The sequence below is a fragment of the Callospermophilus lateralis genome, chromosome 3 (genome assembly GCF_048772815.1).
Source record: "Callospermophilus lateralis isolate mCalLat2 chromosome 3, mCalLat2.hap1, whole genome shotgun sequence".
NCBI lineage: Eukaryota > Metazoa > Chordata > Mammalia > Rodentia > Sciuridae > Callospermophilus > Callospermophilus lateralis.
The window spans coordinates 192,998,159-193,017,818 of NC_135307.1; the positions used below are offsets into that span (position 1 = coordinate 192,998,159).

A 19,660-nucleotide genomic window follows, 5' to 3' on the forward strand; every position below is an offset into this window, starting at 1 on the left:
TTTAGAGACAGGGTCTCACTGAGTTGCTTAGGGCCTTGCTTTTGCTGAGGCTGGCTTTGAATGTGCAATCCTCCTGCCTCAGCCTCCCAAGCCATTGGGATTACAGGCGTGCACCACTGTGCCTGCCAATACGTACTTTTAAAAAGGAATCCTCCTGAAGTTGAGTCCGTCACTTGCTCTTTCTCTTCAGTGGACCTTGGACAACTTTCTAGGGAACCACACATCTACCTTTTTAACCTGTAGGCGTTGCATGGTTGACAGCAGCAGAAATTAGCAGGTGGCTGTGGTGTGCTTGTGCATTGTGAGCAGGGTTGCCGCAGCCACCTGCCTGCTGTGGACGGGCTGGAGAGTACGTGAAGGAGCGCATTTCAGGCTCGTGACTCTTCATGGTGTGTGCAGTGGTGTGCCCTCAGTTCAGGATGGATCCTACAGCCCCTTCACCTTTTTTCTCTGATCTCTTCTTGAAAGTGACAGTTTGGGCAGAGCTGCTTTCCAGGAAGCAGGGTACATTTTAAGAACTCAGTGTCGTCAAGAGGAACTAGCAGCTTAAGATTGACTAAATGTGAATTTCAGGCTCCACTTCCAGGATGAGCTTTTAAAGCCCCAGCTTCTGGCCACGTTCTTACCTCCTGCCCAGGAGACAAGCTGCTGTCTGGTTTTCTGGAGACACCTCTGCAGGCCTTTGTTTGTGCTGCTCCCTGTGTTACTCTGCATTTGGACTGTGACATTTGCCCTCTTAGGAGCCAGTTGCCACCCTGCCCTCCTTTCTCTGCCTGGAATACGTGGCACGCCCACTCCACCTCCAAGCCCTTGTATTTGCTACCCTCCGCTTGGACTCTTCCTCTAGATCAGTAATTTTCAATCCCGGCTGCCTGCTGGCGTCCTCTGGGGAACTCCAACAAGTCTGATACCTGGGCTTAGGCACAGGCTAATCACATCTCTGGGTGAGCTCAGGCATCGGTAAAGCCCTCAGGGATCCCAGCAGGCAGCAGAGTTGGAAACCCAGTGATACAGAGCTTCATACCCAGCCCCTTCCGTCACTCTGTCTCACGAGAGAGGCCCCCCACTGTCCCAGCTAAATCATGTCTCCACCCCAGCTCCCAGTCACCCTTTGTTACATCTCCGTATTTCCTTCAGCTGTCATACCTTGTAACTACCTGGTTCTTTATTTATACTTTTTTCTGCTTCTGCTCCCCACCACGGGCACTCCAGGGACACAGAGATGTACCTCAGTACAGTCCTAAGGCTTCAGACTCAGGAACCATAGCTCAGGAGTCCTGGCTTCCACATTTAGCAGCTGTGTGACATTGAACAATTCACTTAACTTCTCTGTGCCTAAATTTCCTGTTCTGAAAAGTAAGGATTGCCATCAGACCTGTTTTCTGTGACTATGTAAAACTTACATGAGCTAAGACGAGGACACACAGGTGAGTTCTTGGCATATCACAAGTACTCAATGGTCTTAGCGGTTATTCTTTTAATATCTGTCACAGGGAATGACAAATTGTAGTCCCCCATGCTCCCTAACCTCATCTGTGCTTTGTTTTTGGCCACTGAGCGTCACGCCATCCTGTGAATTTTGCTTCTCGGTTGTCTCTCTGCCCCAGCAGCAGCTGGACCAGGGCAGGGACAGTGTGTCCTGTTCACTGCTGGGTCCCCGACGTGTACCACTCGGCACAGTGCCAGCCCCTCACCTGTTGTCCTGTCTGTCCCCAGGATTACCTCACAGACCTCATCACCAATGACAGCGTGAGCTTCTTCCGCACGTCCAAGAAGATGTACCCACACAGGCCGGTGCTAATGGTCATCAGCCACGCAGCCCCCCATGGCCCCGAAGACTCGGCCCCCCAGTACTCACGCCTCTTCCCCAATGCGTCCCAGCACATGTAAGCCTCAGCCCCTGCAGGAGCCACCGGGTAGCACAAAGGTGGGCGGGCCAGGCTCTGGGGACAGTAGTATGGCAGCAATGACACAACTGCCCCTTTTAAGTGTCCTGGCTAAAGAACCCAGGAACACGCTGCTTGTGGGTGGTGACAGTGGGATCCCAACCCAGCCAGCGAGGCCACAGACGAGAGCAGGGCAGTTCTTAACTCGGATCCCCGTCGTCGTCACACCGCGAGGCCTGTGGACGGGCCGTGCTGGGTGGTTTCCTGTGCACTCCTGGGCATTTTATTTCCTGCATTTAAAACACGCTCTGAGAGGGCAGACCTGGGCCCACCTAGGTCACAGCCAGTCCCTTGGTACTCAGTGACCTGGTGCTGCTGCTGCTGCTGCCACACAACTAATCACCGAGACATTTAGCAGGTGGAGCGGCAGACGCTCGCGACCTCACTGTGTCCGTGGGTCGGGCACCTGGGAGATGTGTGTCTGAAGTCCGGGTCTCCCGGGGTAGAGGTCACCATCGAGATGTCGGCAGGGCTGTAGTTACCTGGCACTTACCTGGGACGCGCCCACCGAGCTGGTTCTGGCCACGTGGGCCTCTCAGAGGAAGCCGAGCGTCCTCCCAACATGGTAGCTGGGTTTCCAGACAAAACCATCATGGAGAGACAGAGGCCAAGTGAAGGAAGCCACCGCCTTCTGTAATCTCCCAGGGACACGCCGTCACTCTGCTGTGGTCACCTGTGTGACAGGGCTGTGAAGACCAGGAAGTGGGCATCATCCAGGCCTTCCTCGAGGCAGCCTGCCGCCCCACTTTAGAGATGGGGAAACTGAGGCACAGGGAGGCGAGGGAACAGGGATCTGAGGTCACCCGTCTGCTAAACGGCAGAGCAGGGTTCAAATCCAGCCCCACCCAAGCTTCCCATCTCCCTGCCTGCCCCCAAGTCCTCCTCCATCCAGCTGACTGGCATGTCTTTCTAGAAAGTTCTCTGGCTTCTCTCTGCCTCCTGCCATCTCCTGTTTAGGAGCAGTACTCTGCGGTCCTTGCTGTGACATTCCAGGGCGACAAGGACAGGGCGGCTTGGAATCTGCCTGAGTGTCCGGGTGTTTAATTTTCATTACAGTCAGACACACTGCCCTCCCGGGCCCCTGGCTGTGATCACCTCTGACCGCACTGGAGAGGCTGGGAGGAGGGCGGCGGGTAACCTGCTGAGCCCTGGTCTTTGGGGAGGGGAGTTGACAGAAGATGACCAGCTGAGATCCGGTCAGTGCTCGCCCCCAGCTGGAACCTGGCCTCTGCTCATCTGGCTACCCAGCTCCCACACACCCTGCCACCCAGGACCCGGTCCCCCAGCCCCCCCTGCCCGTGGCTTCTGTGGCCAGCTGTGTCCCATTGAGAAGGTGGGACGCGTCCCTGCAGCCCCGGAGGTGCTGGCTGCTCCCAGGTGACCCAGGTTGCTGGGAGGGGTTCATGTGGCCTGCTCCTTTATTGAGTTGAAGATTCCAGAAGTTGAGAGTGAGCAGCGCCCTCTGTTGGAGCAGAGAACCCCCTGCACCTCATCAGAGGTGCGTTTGGAAGGCTCTTTTGGCTCTGGGCTGTGATCATTTCCAAAACAAAACCAAAAAAAGAAAGTCTCGCAGCTGGGTGTTCAACCTTGGGTGGAGGGGGACACAGACAGTCCTGCCTGGGCCGCGGGGCAGCTCTTTCCACCTGAGTCTCCGCACCTCAGCCCCCCACAGGTCTGCCTTGTCCCTGTTCCTGGGGCAGGCTGTGCAGGTTCTGTCCCTGTCCCCTCCACTCCATCAGCCCAGGGCCCCAGTCACCATCCCTACCCCACACACAACACACCAACACGTTCAAACATAGACACAGAAACACGCGTGCTGACCCACCCATGCATGCGAGAACACACACATGTGCAGATGCCACACACACAAAGACGTACAAAGACGTGCAGACACAAAGACACAGATAAACACATACAGACACGCTGACAGAAACAGTGAACACAGACACAGCCACCAAAGCACAGGCGTGCAGACACACTCAGATACACACACCAACAGGCAAACCTACAAATGCCCAACCCAGACACACAGACCCACACCCAGCAGCCCTCGGCCTCCTGAGCTGTGGCCTGCCACGGGGCTCGGGCTGCCCTTTCCAACCCCAGGGGTGGCCAGGTTGAGATGGCCAGGTGCAGAGGTTGTGAGGGTGAAGTCACCCTTCTCTGCACCCCCCCAAAAGGCAAGGGATGTCCTTTGGGTTCTTTAGGGGACACCCAGCGTTCCTGGGATGCTTGAGGTGAGGGCTTCTCTCACGTCTTCCATCTACAGGCCCCTGGGGCCATGTGGAGCCCAGCTTGATGCAGGTGGCCAGCAGCTGGCTGGGCCCCACTGGGGCCTGGCTCTGCAGCCTCTGGCCTCAAAATCCTCCCCAAGAGTCCCCTGCTGCAGACCCTCCAGGGCAGGCTCCAGCCTAGCTCCCCGTGGACTCAGGGGTGGGGCTGAGGACAGCACCTGGGGTGTGGCCCCTTGGCCTGCGGGTGGTCTTCCCACAGGCCGCAGCTCTCTGAGGGAGGCTGCGGGCCCCACCCCAGGACCCCCCACCTCTCATCTGCTCAGACCAGGAGGGGACCTTGTTCTGGAAGTGTTCTACACGGGGTCAGGCCAGCCTACAGGGGACAGCAGCTTCTCACAATCAGAGGAAGCTGGGGAGGGAGGATTTAGCGGCGGGAGGCTGCGGATCAGCCAGCGGGGTCCAGGCGGGTCAGGGCTGGGGACCTCTGCTGGGCGCTTAGCAACAGTCTCCATGGCTGTCAGGAGCGCTGAGCTGCCGCTTTCTACCAGAGCCCGTTTGGAGATGGCCCCGAGATGTGGCAGGTGGGGGACGGAGGGCTCGCCCCGCTCCTACAGCCCTCCTCTCCCGCGCTGTCCTCTCCGCCCGTGTCAGCTCTGACGGGGGTGGGGTGGGGTCAGGGGACCCAGGAGGGTTCCACCTTCTGTGGGGTTTGAGCAGACGGCCTCCCGGGCATGGTGTGCCCCACCAGGACGCCCTCCGGCAGCCCGAGCTGAGGTGACGGGAGGCGCTCTGGGTTGAGGTGGAATATGTCACCATCTAGAAGGTGTTGAGGCCCTGAGCCGAGTTGACCTGTGTGCCTTTGCCACCTGACCCTCCACAGGAGTGTCCCGGGGAAGTTCAGCCCCAGCACTTAGGATGTGAGGACTCACAGGCCCCAGGGCCAGGGCGGCTTTGGTCACAAGGTGGCAGCAGAGGCCATTCAGCTGCTGGGCTTTCCAGCAAGTTAGCTTCCCTCCCAGGGCCCAGTGCCCTCATCTGTCACCCATGGAAAATGAAGACAGCCCCCGCTCCTAGAAGTGGGTATGAATGAGATGACAGCAGATGGCTTCAGACCGTGCCTAGCCTGCGGTCACAGCCCGGTGAAGGTCACCGTTTATTTGTTCATTTGTCATCAGTAGTCACAGTTGGCCACACAGCAGAGGCCCAGGACTCCCCACTCACTCGGGGGGAGCCCGGGCAGGTCCTGAACCTCTCTGACCCTATTTCATCTTTAGTAAATGGGAGATTGAACCACAACTGGAAGAGTAATTGTGACAGTTGTCAGTGGTGTGTCCAGATGTGGACATTTGGGTACCAGCCTCACATAACTGTATGTACTTAATTTCTAAATCAGTTTCCTATTTTTTTAAACCAAAATCTAATGCAAAAGAATATTTTGTAGCCGGGTGTAGTGGCACACACCTATAATCCCAGCAACTCAGGAGGCTGAGGCAGGAGGGTTGCAAGCTCAAAGCCAGACTCAGCAAAAGCGAGGCCCTAAGCAGCTCAGTGAGACCCTGTCTCTAAATAAAATACAAAATAGGACTGGGGATGTGGCTCAGTGGTTGAGTGACCCTGAGTTCAATCCCTAGTACAAAAAAAAAAAAAAAATTATTTTTTGTAGATTTTGTAGTTCCACTTTGCCACAGTGACTGCCACTTGCCATCCCTTGAAGGTAGCTAAAAAAATTCCAGCACACGCACAGCAACAGGGCTCAATCAGAGTCAGCTGCTGGGATCTGCTAGAAGCTCTGAACTGAAGCCTCTTTGGATTTTTTGTTTGTTTGTTTGTTTTCCTAAAATATTTATTTCTTAGATTTAGGTGGACACAATGTCTTCATTTTACATTTATGTGGTGCTCAGGATCGAACCCAGTGCCTTGTGCGTGCTAGGCGAGCGCTCTACCACTGAGCCACAACTTCAGCCCCTGTTTGTTTTTTAAGACAGGGTCTCATAAGTTGCTTAGGGCCTTGCTAAATTGCTGAGACTAGCCTCAAACTTGAATCCTCCTGTCTCAGCCGTCCAAGGGGCCGCCCGTACAGGCCTGCGCTATTGTGCCTGGCTACCTCTTCATTCTTTTAAAAGGAGAGGAGCAAACACCAGACAAGAGGCAAAGAAAAACTAGCTCCAAGTTGAGACTGGCTTGAGAGACAAAAGGGGCCTGTGTTTCGCAGTTCCGGCTCAAGGTGACTTAACACTGGACCTCCCAGAGGCGCCCCTCTCATGCTGAGGAGGCCAGGATGGTGATCAGCAGGGCCCCTGACCTGCCGGTGTTCACTTGCCCCCAAGTGGAGCAGGCAGCCCCCCACACCGGGTGGGGTACACCCAAGGCGACTCTGGGGCCTGGGCCAGGGGCCTGATGCTGTCTGTCTGCCCCCAGCACGCCGAGCTACAACTATGCACCCAACCCAGACAAGCACTGGATCATGCGCTACACGGGGCCCATGAAGCCCATCCACATGGAGTTCACCAACATGCTGCAGCGCAAACGCCTCCAGACCCTCATGTCTGTGGACGACTCCATGGAGACGGTAGGCCTCCCGCCAGGTGTGGCCTGACCCCCAGCCACACCAGGGCTGGGCCTCCCTGCCCTTCAGGGTTCTCTTGAAGGTCAGTAGACAGAGGGGACCAGAAGCCAAAGGCAGAGTGCGAGGCACTGCCTAGACTAGGAAGAGGGCTTGGAGCACCCAGACGCCAGCTCCGCCTTCCTGAGACTTGAACCTGGGGTCTGGGCTCTAGGCTCTGGGGTCTGGGCTGCTGCGGCTGCTTTTTTCTTTCTTCTTCTTTTTCTTTATTTTTTTGTTTTGTTTTTCCTGTCATTGCATTTTTACCAGCTTTGAGATGTAACTCACATGCCATTCAGTTCACCCAACTAAAGGGTATAATTCAGTGGTTTAGGACATTTGCACCACTCCAAGAAGAAACCCCATTGTGACCCTCTGCCATCTCCCCCCAGCCCCTACCACCACCCCCAGCGCCCGCTAGGCCCTATCTCTGTGGCCTTGGTGTCCTGGACACCTCGTGTAAATGCAGTCACTGTTCCTGGGCTTGCATGCCTGGCTTCTTCACTTCAGGTCTGCGAGGCGCCCGGGGTCTGGCCTGTTAGAATTCATTGTTTTTTGTTTTTTGTTTTTCTTGCTGAATCTCAGGCTGTGTGTCTCACATTTTGTTTATCTGTGGCTCTTTAAGTTAAATACAATAAAATGTAAGTTCCCCGGTCACATGGGCCACCGTCAGGGTGCTCAGCCCTGTCAGCAAGCAGCCACACCACTGGGGACCACTCAGACCTGTGGCTGCCGTCACCACAGCCTCGGCTGGACAGCCCTAGACCCTGCCGTGGGCCACGTCCGGCCCCTCCCACTCGTTCATTCATTCAAGAGCACGTGTTGCAGGTCAGGGTTCATGAGATCCAGCAGGTAGGGGACAAACGTCCGTCTCTGCCCCAGTAAGCGGCCAGAGCATACAGGGGGTCAGCAGGCCCAAGCTAAGGAAGAGACAGAGTGGGGCGTGCTGGAGGACCAGGGGGCGGACCTGCAGGTATCAATGGGACAGTCCCAGGGGCCTGGCTTATGTGACCTGAAGCAGGAGAGGAAAGGGGCCTGGGATCTCCAGCACCTTGTCACCCTGGGCCAGGGCAGCCAGGCACAGGACCCCACGCCTCAGCTCCTGTCCTGTGTCGCAGATCTACAACATGCTCGTGGAAACGGGTGAGCTGGACAACACCTACATCCTGTACACCGCTGACCATGGCTACCACATCGGCCAGTTCGGCCTGGTCAAGGGGAAGTCCATGCCGTACGAGTTTGATATCAGGGTCCCGTTCTACGTGAGAGGCCCCAACGTGGAAGCCGGCTCCCTGTAAGTGCATCAGCCCACGGCCCCAGGTCCCGGGGCCTCCAGGATTAGCTCAGAGCTTACAGCCACGCGGCCAAAGCCAGAGCCACACCCCTGGTGGCATGGACGGCTCAACCCCGTCCAGCTCCTGGTGGCTGGCATATCTACCACCTGTGGCCACAGCTGTCTCCAGCTCCGTCCCCAGCCTTCAGGCCCACCTCCTGTGGCTTCAGCCATTTCCCCGGCCTCACCACTAGACCCCGGACACACATGGTGACCCGTCCAGGACTCACCCAGCATGGGCCTGGGGAAGAGAAGGGGCAAAGATGACTGAAGCCCCAGGCCCCAGACCTGCCTCCCATCCTCGGAGAACCAGGTGGGAGGGAGAAGGCATCCTCCATTCACTCAGCAGGACTGGCCCTGTGCCAGGCATAGCCGTGAAGCCACTTGCCCCCTGGGCAGGAACACCATGGTGGAAACAGGACAGAGAAATGGGGCCCCTGGGAAGGAGCTCACATCACGCCTCTGTGCTCAGAACAGGGGCCATCTGCACAGCTGCCTGGAGCAGCACGTGTCCTACCTGCCACACTGCGGACAGACGTCTGGGCCCCGCTTCCTGGCAGGGCCTCTGATTGGGCTCATGGGGTTGGACGAGTGCAGTGTGGAGGACGCGGCCCACATAGCCTGCCACCCTGGCTGTGCCCAGGGGTCCTCGCTGGAGCAGAATTATGACATCTTTGCTTCTTCAAAGCAAGCATGGGGCGAGCAGGAGACAGAGCAAGATGGCTAGACAGAGTAGAAGACCCACACCTAACCACAAAGGTGACAGCTGGACCCTGCCGCTGGCAAGTCCAGGCTGGGCCACACTCAAGGAGCCGATGGCTAGGATGGAGCCCAGGGTTGTGCCCTGGGGGCAGTTGGGGTCTGTCACAGGCCACAGTTGAGCAAAGACCTACAGGGTGAGGGGCGGGGAGGAAGAAGGTTCTAGAGGTGAACAGCAAGGACTCAGCTGGGCTCAGAGGTGGGGTTGGTAAGGTGGGGTTGGCTAGGCCTCTGCCTGGAGGCCCAGGGCAGGACTCCGGCTTTGGGATGGCTCCTGAAGTGAGAGGGGAGGGGCGGGAGGCGTTCCTGAGGGCGGCGGGCTGCCAGCCCACAGCGCTCTGCTGCATCAGGAGGCACTGAAGGGAAATGGGGGGGGGCTGAATCTGGGGAGATGCTGAGGGTAAAGCAGCACAAATGCCTCAAACCCTCCCCCCCCCCCGCCCCTGTCCCAAGTAGTGACCAGGTGGTGAGTCCCCATCTCCCTTTCCCCCAGGAACCCTCACATTGTCCTCAACATTGACCTGGCTCCCACCATCCTGGATATCGCTGGTCTGGACATCCCCACGGACATGGATGGGAAGTCCATCCTCAAGTTGCTGGACACAGAGCGGCCAGTGAATCGGTGAGGAGGGGAAGGGGTGCTGGGTTCCCCAGCCTGTATAGGCTCAGGGCCCAATCACGTGGGCTGGGGGCATCTCCCAAGAGTCAGGAGCCGGGGTCCCTCCAAGCTGACCACTGACCTGCTAAGGGACAGAAGGATATCCCTCTCCAGGATCCCATCTTCCCATCTGGAGCTCAGGACCCTCCCAGAACTAAAATTAAACAAATTAAACATCACAAGAGTTAGCTCTGATTGAGGGACTGTTGCCTACCAGGCCTCCTCTAAGTACTGTGCAGGGGATTATATCATTTTGGTCCTCGCAGTTACCCAGCGAGGCGGCATCCCCATCTGACCCTCTGGGATTTTGAAGCCCAGGGAAGTTGAGTTGGCTTGTCAGCAAGTCTGGGTATAACTCCTGGAATGCGGCCTCCTCCTGGCCCTGCTTTGTGGCTTAATGACAGATAGTGCCAGAGGACATGTTCCTAGGTGTCCTGGGAGACTTAAGGGAACGGCAATGGTAGGCGAATCAGGGCAGGGACAGAGGAGAGCAAGGGTGACATCTAGTGGCCAGCCCTGGAACTACCAGCACGTTGCTGGCCTGGAGGCTTTATTTCACCTTGGGCTTCCTCAGTGACCTCCCACTGGGTCCAGTCCTGAGGGACATTGTCCTCTGCTGCCCTGAGGGGACCACTTCTACTTAGCCTCCTCCCTCTGATGAGGAGCCGAAGCAGCTGTATAAGGTGGCCATGCCTGGAGGGTGGGGACACTGGCAAGGAGCAAGACACCTGGGCCTCAGTGTACCCACCTAGGAATGGAAAAGACCCATCTCAAGTGGAGCAGAGAAACCCCACCCAGACAACGTAATTAGCCTGCTGTCCAGAGCCCCCTAGAGAGCCGTCCTCCCGGCATGGGGGAGCTGGACTCCTGGAACGGGAGTGCATCCCAGGCTGAGTGGGACTCTGACCAGCCCATCATGGAGAAGCAGCGGCTCTGCCCAGAGGAGGATCCGGGCCAGCTGGGCCATTTGCCCTGTCCAGCCTGGGTCTAGACTGACTGTGGACAAGGCTGGCCTCAAGCCACCTCCCCTGCCCTGGGGAATGGGAGGGCATGGGAGGTCCCGCTGGTAAGAAGCTGGAGAGTGTTCTTTTTCCAGGTTTCACTTGAAAAAGAAGATGAGGGTCTGGCGGGACTCCTTCCTGGTGGAGAGGGGGTGAGTGCTGGGGTTGGGAGGGGGACCAGTAGGCTCCTCCACCCACACCTCACAGCCAGGCCTGGAGGGAGGAGGGCGTTTGTTAATTTATTGTCACCTCGTGCCAACTGGGATGTTTCTTATATAGTTCCAATTTCTTAAGTCTCTTAAAAATTAGCAGCTCTGGTCAGCAGGTCCCACATCCTCCATGGCAAAGGTGACCCAGAGCTGAAGCCAGGCCCGTGTCCCCCACAGGAAACTGCTGCACAAGAGGGAGAGCGGCAAGGTGGATGCCCAGGAGGAGAACTTCCTGCCCAAGTATCAGCGCGTGAAGGACCTGTGTCAGCGCGCGGAGTACCAGACGGCCTGTGAGCAGCTGGGGCAGGTGAGCAGCCAGGCCGGCCGCAGCCTGCGCCTGCATGGGCCTCTGGGCCGGCGAGGCCAGCCCCCAATGTGTGGTCTCCTGGTGCTGCGATCCCCAGTCCTGTCAGGTGGTGCACTGGGAGCCCTGCAGAAGGCAGCCCCTGTCCAGGCAGCTCTGACCCATGTCAGAAGAATGGTGACCCCTGGGTCCTTGCCAAGGCCATTTGCACAAAGGTCCCAGCAGGCAGCCAGGGGATTAAACAGCTTCTTTTCACAGTGTTCACTTTTATGGTGTCCTCTTTGTGTCTGGTTTTCCATTTATAGGAGCCATAGGAAATAGCCTTTTTTAAAAAAATTAAGGTTAAAAACTCGAATTAACCACAAGAGAAATATTAAGAAACTAGTCGTATTCAGAAAGAGCAAATACAGCTGATTTCAAGGGAGCCTAAACTGGGATTTTTTTCAAGGCTGAGGAGGCCGAGGTGGACTCTGGAGCCTCAGAGGAGTGACCCCAGGCAGAGGCCTGGGAGGCAGGGAGTGGAAGCTGCTGCAGCATCTTGCTCCGGCTGATGGGACCTGCAGCCGTGGCTCAGGCCCTGCAGGAGGCAGGGGAGACCTGGGAACATCTGGGCACGGGAGGGAGAGGGAGCCCCCCAGGGCAGATGAACCATGTGGGAAAGGTGAGTTTGGTGAGCGGGGTGGCCCAGGCCCTGCACCTGAGGCCCTGCTGTGTCTCCAGAAATGGCAGTGTGTGGAGGACGCCTCGGGGAAGCTGAAGCTACACAAGTGCAAGGGCCCGGTGCGGCCTGGTGGCAGCGGCAGAGCCCTCTCCAATCTGGTCCCTAAGTACTACGGGCAGGGCGGCGAGGCCTGCACCTGTGACAGCAGGGACTACAAGCTGAGCCTGGCAGGACGAAGGAAAAAGTTCTTCAAGAAGAGTAAGTGTGGGTCCCGGCGGGAGGGGCGGGAGAGTCCTGGGGAGCCCCATGCAGACAGTATTTTGGCTCCGAGCCAGGTGTCATTCTAGGAGTCCGGGGCACAGCCAAACCCCTCATGAGCCGCCCATCCAAGTGGAGAGAGCAGCCACAGGACCCCTGCACCGCATGAGAGGTGCCAGGAAGAGCCGGGCACAGAGAGGAAACCCGGGCCAGAGGGGACAGATCAGATTTGTTTTCCAAGGGTCCCACCAGCTGCCACTTCAGTCGGCTGCCAGGAGGCAAGAGAAGCAGAGCCTGGCAGAACTGTTGGCAGGCAGGGTAGAGAGGGCTGGGCCATGGTGTCCAGAGAGGAAATGACCGTGTTCTGGATGTGACCTGAGGGGCAGCCACAGGACAGGCTAAGACAGCCGATGCTCACCATTCAGAGTCCACATCTGCAAACTCACACTGCCCTCAAATGCACCTGTAGCTCCAAAATCCACCTCAAGGCACTTTCAAGGTCATTCTTGACCTTGAAATGCGGATGTCTTGCGTTGCCTGACCCATGGCCCCAGCCGAGGCTGGGAACCCCTGAAACACTCCCTGCTGCCTGGTGGAGTGTCCTTTTTACTGCCAGGCATTTCATATTTGGGGCTGTTGGGGGCAACTGCAGTTTAAATGTCCGAGTTCTATGCTGAGGTGCTGGCTGGGCTCGCTAAGAGCAAGAAGCCCATCTCCTGGAGGGAATGTGGGGTCAGAGGGGCGTCCCTCAGGCGGGAGCTGTAGCGTGGGGCCTGAGTGGCCCGTGGACCAGCAGCCCGTGTGGAACGAGGTGTCTTCACAGTGACGTGCACGCCAGCCGGGTTCTGTATTGGCCACTTAATGAAGACACCACCCAGAGGCTCACAGGAGCCTGACCCTGGGCTTCCTCAGGACAGGGTTCCGTTTTTGCTAATTCGATGTTTGCTGTGACTTCACTGGGACATAAGTATTGGGAATAATGAGGCAGGAACCCAGGGCAAGTGAAGGGCAGCTCAGTCCCCCTCATAAAACAAGAGGAAGATCCCGCCTGCCCTTCAAGGGGAATGAAACCGTGCTTTGAAAGCAACTCTCAGGCTCCCGGGGCCTGGTCAGCTGGCTAGCCGTGTCCCCCTCCAGAGCGGGGCAGTCGCCCTGCAGCCCACTTCTCAGGTCCCCCTGACCCAGAGACAGCCAAAGTCTAGAGATTTGGCTCTGTTTATTATGGATTGTGGCAAAATATTCATAAAGTTCACCATCTTAGACATTTAAACAGGCGTGTTCAGTAGTGCGTGTTGGAACAGGGTCAAGTGCATCCCCACTTCCCACAACCCGCTCCAGGGCTTTTAGTTTTGGAAAACTAAACTGTGTGCCCGTCCCCGGCAGCCACCCTTCTGCTGCCTTTCCTCTGTGTGTCTGACTGGGGATCTCACAGAAGTGGAATCATAAGGTATTAGCCTTTTCGTCACTTGACACGATGCCCTCAAGGGCTGTCCACATGGCAGTGTTGTCGGAAATCCCTTCTTAAGGCTAGGATACTGCTCAGTAGCCCACTTAGTGATGTGTGTCCAGAGGCAGGCACAGCGGCCACCTCCCAGGCTCCCTGGACCGCCCCCGGCAGCGCACGCCTCCCTCATGCAGCAGACAGCTGTCTCCATTGGACCCGCTCCTGCCTGGAGGCTGCCCAGTTAGGGCTCCAGGTCTATATCCTCACAAGCCGATGAGTAACTGCTAAGCTATTTTGTTTTTCAACTGAGTATGACTGGCTTCCGGATTCAATTATGCAGCATCCACAGCATCCAGTGGCTTCAGGACATGACACAGTCAACAACAATCCCCGAATAATGCAAGAACTCACAGCTCAATTAGGCTCCCCCAGCCCTGCCTATTAATGCAGGAAAGAAAAATGCCACTCAATAGCTGAGACTGTATTGAGTCCTCCCCTGAGGGCCAGGGAACAGCACGGGGTGAGCTCCCCTTCTGATGGATGGGAAAGACAGACTACAGGGCTGTTGGTGGGGACTCCAGCGCCTCTGAAGGGTCTGCCAACAAGACACTCTGTCTCTCCTCTCTGAGCAGCCAGCATAGAGCAGGCTCAACTGGAGGCAACCAGTCCTCCCAGGAGACACTTGGTAATGCCCAGGGACAGTTGGGAGCAACAGGATGCTCCTAGCACCCAGGGATAGAGGCCTGGGATATGCCTAACCACCTAGGACGGTCCACCCAGCAGTCAACAGTGCCAAGGTTGAGGAGCCCTGGCCCAGCAGGATTGCAGCTATGGTATGGGGAGGCCAGGCAGAGCCAGCAGCCAATCTAGAACCAGGAGACACCAGGAACAGAAGAGGAGCTGTCTGGGATGGGCCCGGGAGGCCAGCTTTATACACTCCCACCCAATCTGCAAGACTGCCATGTTGACGAGAGGCCACTGACTCAGATCCCACAGAGGAGACAAGACTGAAGTTAACAGCGAAGGTCACTTAGGCTTGAAGGAAAGGCAGCCGCAGAGTGACCAGGTGGAATGTGGTAGCAGGTCCACAAAGAGTGGCTGGCTGACAGTTAAGTGAGCACAGAGCAAGCCCTGTAGGTAAGGGGAAAGCGAAGTCCTGTGGTCAGAAAGATCTTGGTGGGTCAGCCACAGAGAGGTGTGGCCTGGGGGTGGGGGTGAGCATGGTTTTGACTTTGGGCAAGGATATGACAACTGTCAAGTCCCCAACCCCTAGAGTAGCTGTCAATGCCAGTTCACACGGTACTGGAGAATTTGCCAGCACTGCTCCATGCCACCCTCCTCAACCTGTGACACCCTATGAGAACCCAGCTGCCTGGAAGTGAAGTGACTCAGCACTTGAGCCAAAGGTCCCGGCCGAGGGCTTATGAGGTCCCATCCCACCCTGTTACCAAGAAGGTGCCTCTGGGGCTCAGAAACCAAGTCAGCAAAAGTGGTGAGGTGGACAGAGGGTGTGGCTTCTGTGCTGGGAAAGGGTCTTTCCCAACAGGAACCTCTACAGAGAGCTGAGGGTCACTCACGGCCTACTTTACCCATCTCAGTTGGTCGGTTCTGTCATTGCAGGGAGCAGCTATTTTCTAATGAAGTCATGTTCACAACAACAGGTCCAGGGCCACGCTGGTGGTTCAGGGACCCCTGGGCTTAAATCTGGGAGACAGATGGGGGAAAGATCCAGAGCAGCTAACTCCTGAAGCAGGTGCGATGAAGGAACACAGGAGGTTGGGGATGGCCTCCGAGCTCAGCGCTGTGCACTAGGGGAGGGTCGCGCCAGGGAGAAAAGCAGAAAGCTGCCCCGGGGCCAAAAAAGGACCCAGGCCTTGGGGAAGAGGACTAGGCTCTCAGGGTCCCTGCGGATCCTTTGGCACTGGTGAGCCTGTCCCAGGGCGGAGCAGCAGGCCCAGTGCCACCTCTGTCCACTCCAGCCTGTGTGCCTTTGTCGCCATCTAGTGGTCATTTGGGCCATACCTAGTTCCGTGCCCTTCTTTTCAACAGTGCACCTTTTTGAGAGGGCTTAGGCACTTCAGGCCGGTCCAGGCAGGAGGGGCGGCTTAAGAACCGAAGGGAGCCCTGGGGCTGGTGCTGGGGGCAGAACATGCTGCCCCACCCCCAAGGCAATGCCCGTTCCACCCTTCAGAACTGGGGGCCGTCTTCCCTTTCAGAAGCTCCTGCCTGACCTTCACTACTACTTTTTTTTTTTTTTTTTTTTAATGTCAGCAACTTGATCAAACTTGTTTTAAACAAATCATATGAAAGATCCAAGATGTCCGGGGTCTGATGCGACCTACCTGCCCATGGTTTTTACTTGGCAGAAAAGTGCTCTGCCCTGGAGGCCACCGAGGTCACTGCTGGTGGGCAAGAGTGACTCAAGCTGAGGGCCACCACAGGCTTCACATTTTTTTTTTTTTGGTACCAGGGATTGAACTCAGGGACACTTGACCACTGAGCCACGCCCCCAGCCCTATTTTGTATTTTATTTAGAGACAACCGGGTCTCACTGACTTGCTAAGCACCTCTTTTTTGCTGAGGCTGGCTTTGAACTTGCAATCCTCCTGCCTCAGCCTCCAGAGCCACTTGGATTATAGGTGTGCGCCACAGCACCCTCTGCCCCCCGACCTCCTTTTTTTTTTATATTTATTATTTAGTTTTTCGGCAGACACATCTTTGTTTGTATGTGGTGCTGAGGATCGAACCTGGGCCGCATGCCGCATGCCAGGCCAGTGCGCTACCACTTGAGCCACATCCCCAGGCTCCCCCACACCTCCTTTTTCAGTCAAAGTTTCACAAAAAAGTCGTACTTTTTTGTAGTTTAGAAGCATTTTTTTTAAGTTGTACTTGGACACAATACCCTTATTTTATTTATTTATTTATTTTTATGTGGTGCTGAGGCTCAAACCCAGCGCCTCGCATGTACTAGGCCAGCGCTCTGCCTCTGAGCCCCAGCCCCAGTTTAGAAGCGTTTTTATACAGTGTTGTACCACCTCTAACAAGTTCCAAAACATTTTCATCACTCATCACCCCAAAAGGAAATGCCACACCCACAAAGCAGGCACTGCCTCACACTCTCTCCCCGTGGTCTGCCTTTAAAGATTAGTAACAGAGACCTTTGTGTCTGGCCTCTTCCACTTGGCATTATGCTGGTGATATTCATCAGGACAGGAATTGGGACTCCTCCTGCTGCGAACTGACCCTCCTTGCCATGGCTGTCCCCCTCCTCGGTGTCCATGTCTGTCCCTGCATAGCTCTCGAAGTCTCCCCAGGTCAGGCCCTTCTTAGCCCTAGGGCTTGGGACTGAGAACCTGCTTCCAGGCTAGGTTTCAAGAGCCCGGAGGACCTGCTGCCCAGGGGGCCTGGCCAGTCTTTCCCAGCCTCCCTAATCCAGTCACCCCCTTGACACCCACAGAGTACAAAGCCAGCTATACCCGTAACCGCTCCATCCGCTCCGTGGCCATTGAGGTGGATGGCGAGGTGTACCATGTAGGTCTGGAGGACTCGGCCCCCCAGCCCCGCAACCTTACCAAACGGCACTGGCCAGGAGCCCCTGAGGACCAAGACGACAAGGACAATGGGGGCTTCAGTGGCACTGGAGGCCTTCCTGACTTCTCAGCTCCCAACCCCATCAAAGTGACCCATCGGTGAGCGTCCAACAAGTGGGGGTGAGGGGGCAAGATGGGCCCCTGGGCTGATCCCCTTCTACCCCTCAGGGCTACACATGACCCCTTCTCTTGAGCAGGTGCTACATCCTAGAGAATGACACAGTCCAGTGTGACCTGGACCTGTACAAGTCCCTGCAGGCCTGGAAAGACCACAAGCTGCACATAGACCACGAGGTGAGCAAACCAAGGGTCAGGGGTGTCTCCTCAGGCACCATGGCTTGGCAGCCTGAGGGGGACCTCAGCGGGGCCAGGGCTGGGGGTGCGGAGAGGCCAGGGGAGAGGCAGGAGAGGTCCCCACAGAATCCACAACCCAGGGACAGGGGCATCAATCCTGGCACCTGCAGACAACCTCCTTGCAGAGGTGGCTGAGCCCAGACGCCCTCTGAGTGACAAGCCATCCATGCTACACTTTATCTCAGCTAGTTTTGTTTTGAATTTAGAGACAGGGTCTCACTAAGTTGCTGAGGCTGGCTTTGTCCTCGCAATCCTCCTGCCTCAGCCTCCAGAGCCACTAAGATTATAGGAGTGTGCCACTGCACAGAGTTCACGGGCTTAAAATTGACTCGCTGCCTCGCGTGCACCAGGCCCTGGATTCAATCCCCAGCGCCACAAAAAAAAAAGAGTCGCAGCCCCTCACTAGAGCCTGGCCAAAGGGGGAGACTCCCTTGGCACCCACAAATGCAGGTGCAGCTATGCCAAGCAGCCCAGGACACAGGCAGGAAGGCAGGGCTGGGGCAGCCGAGGGGCCAGGTCACGACCCCCTTCTCCCCTAGCCCACCTTTCCTGCTCCCTCCCTCAGATCGAAACCCTGCAGAACAAAATTAAGAACCTGAGGGAAGTCCGAGGCCACCTGAAGAAAAAGCGCCCAGAAGAATGCGACTGCCACAAAATCAGGTGAGGTGGTAGCAAAGGCCCCCTTTCACTTTTTTCCCCCACCTATTATCCCCCCATACCTGTCTTTGCCTCTCAAAGTGTGGGGGGGGGCAGTAATAATTCAAAGCTCCATTTTCAGCAAACTGGGCACAGGAAGCCACCCCCATGGGGTAGGGGGCAGCCTGAAGCCCAGTTTATGTAATGTTAGCAAGAGGCAGGTACTTGCCATGTACTTGCCATGTACAGCTGGCTCTAGGGAAGACAAGAGTGACCGGCTACTCTGGAAGTCACCCTTGAGGCTCAAGGTCCTGCCCAGGAGCCCTGGCCCAGGGAAACAAGGAAACAGGCTTTCTAGGCTCCTGAGATCTTGAAAGGTGCTGGAACTTTTTAATTTACCTAATTTGAAATGAAGTAGCCCCATGAGGCCAGTGGTTGCTGCACGGGACAGCATGGCTACACCATCTCTGCTGCCTTCCAGGAAGACTTAACAGTCACAGGTCCCCTGTGTCAGCCCCCACCAGGCATGAGGTGGGGGGAACCAGCCTCCAGAGGCCAAGGCTGCCACCACCTTCAGCCAAGCCTGGCTCTGAGTCTTGGCTGGGCCATGCACACCCCAGCTCAGTCCAAGGCCGTCAGCCGGGGGCCCCGGGCTCACGCATGGAATAACAGGCAGGGAGGGAGCCACCAGCCAAAAGACAGCTAGTAGCTTCCTACCACCATCCCAGGGCGAGGGCCAGGGTGGAACAGCAGTGACCTTTGGGAGCCCAGGTGTCCCTGCAGGCTTCTGAAGCCCGAGTCTGTTCCAGCTACCACGCGCAGCAGAGAGGCCGCCTCAAGCACAAGGGCTCCAGCCTGCATCCTTTCAGGTAAGCGTGAGGCAGGGAGGGGGCGCTGCCCCTGGGCTTCCCCGGGGGGGTGTCTGCCTCCCTTCCACACTGAGCAGGCCTCTAGGCACCCCCGTGGGGCCAAGTGAAACTGCTGAAACCCCACCTCTGGGGGGGCCAGGACATAGATGGAGGGACTGGGTGTGAACAGGAGTCCGGGCGCCCGACTCCTCCTCAGGTCACCTGGGGGGCTGAAGGAGGCTACAGGAGGAGAGGAGCCCAGGGTTCTGGTCCCAGCTCTGCCTTGGACCAGCTGTGGGACCTGGGGCCACTGATGGCTCCGCCTGTGTCTGTTGGAGAAGGTTGGTCCCACCCCGGGGTAGACAGGAAGAGCAGAGGCTTGTGGTCTCAGGTCCCTCAGAAGCCCAAAGTGTCTGTGGCCTACATGCCCCTAGGAAGGGTCTGCAGGAGAAGGACAAGGTGTGGCTGTTGCGGGAGCAGAAGCGCAAGAAGAAGCTCCGCAAGCTGCTCAAGCGACTGCAGAACAATGACACATGCAGCATGCCAGGCCTCACGTGCTTCACCCACGACAACCAGCACTGGCAGACCGCACCTCTCTGGACACGTGAGCAGGCCAGGGGCAGGCACAGGACAGGGACAGGCAGGCGGGGGCCGGGTGACCCACCTACCCCAAGCTTTGTGAGAGCTTCACTGCCAGACCCTGCAGGTCTCAGAATCAGGTGTTCTGTCAAGTGGCACCTGAAAAACGGGTTGGGGCCAGGAGGGGGGTGTCCCTTGGCAGAGATCGGCAGGTCAACTGCAGCGCGCTCAGGCATGCCCTCTC

General features: G+C 57.0%; 1 protein-coding gene across 2 annotated transcripts in view; it reads left to right on the forward strand.

The window, feature by feature from the left end:
* Window positions 1-19,660, forward strand: part of Sulf2 (sulfatase 2) — an 80,901-nt gene that overhangs the window by 57,224 nt on the left and 4,017 nt on the right. For both annotated transcript variants that reach the window (XM_076849185.2, XM_076849184.2), the window contains exons 5-16: window positions 1,717-1,886; window positions 6,599-6,749; window positions 7,901-8,076; window positions 9,368-9,496; window positions 10,629-10,685; window positions 10,920-11,049; window positions 11,767-11,965; window positions 16,867-17,098; window positions 17,197-17,293; window positions 17,919-18,013; window positions 18,799-18,858; window positions 19,272-19,441. In XM_076849185.2, the coding sequence (XP_076705300.1) occupies window positions 1,717-1,886; window positions 6,599-6,749; window positions 7,901-8,076; window positions 9,368-9,496; window positions 10,629-10,685; window positions 10,920-11,049; window positions 11,767-11,965; window positions 16,867-17,098; window positions 17,197-17,293; window positions 17,919-18,013; window positions 18,799-18,858; window positions 19,272-19,441 (1,666 nt within the window). The remainder of the gene's footprint in view (window positions 1-1,716; window positions 1,887-6,598; window positions 6,750-7,900; window positions 8,077-9,367; window positions 9,497-10,628; window positions 10,686-10,919; window positions 11,050-11,766; window positions 11,966-16,866; window positions 17,099-17,196; window positions 17,294-17,918; window positions 18,014-18,798; window positions 18,859-19,271; window positions 19,442-19,660) is intronic.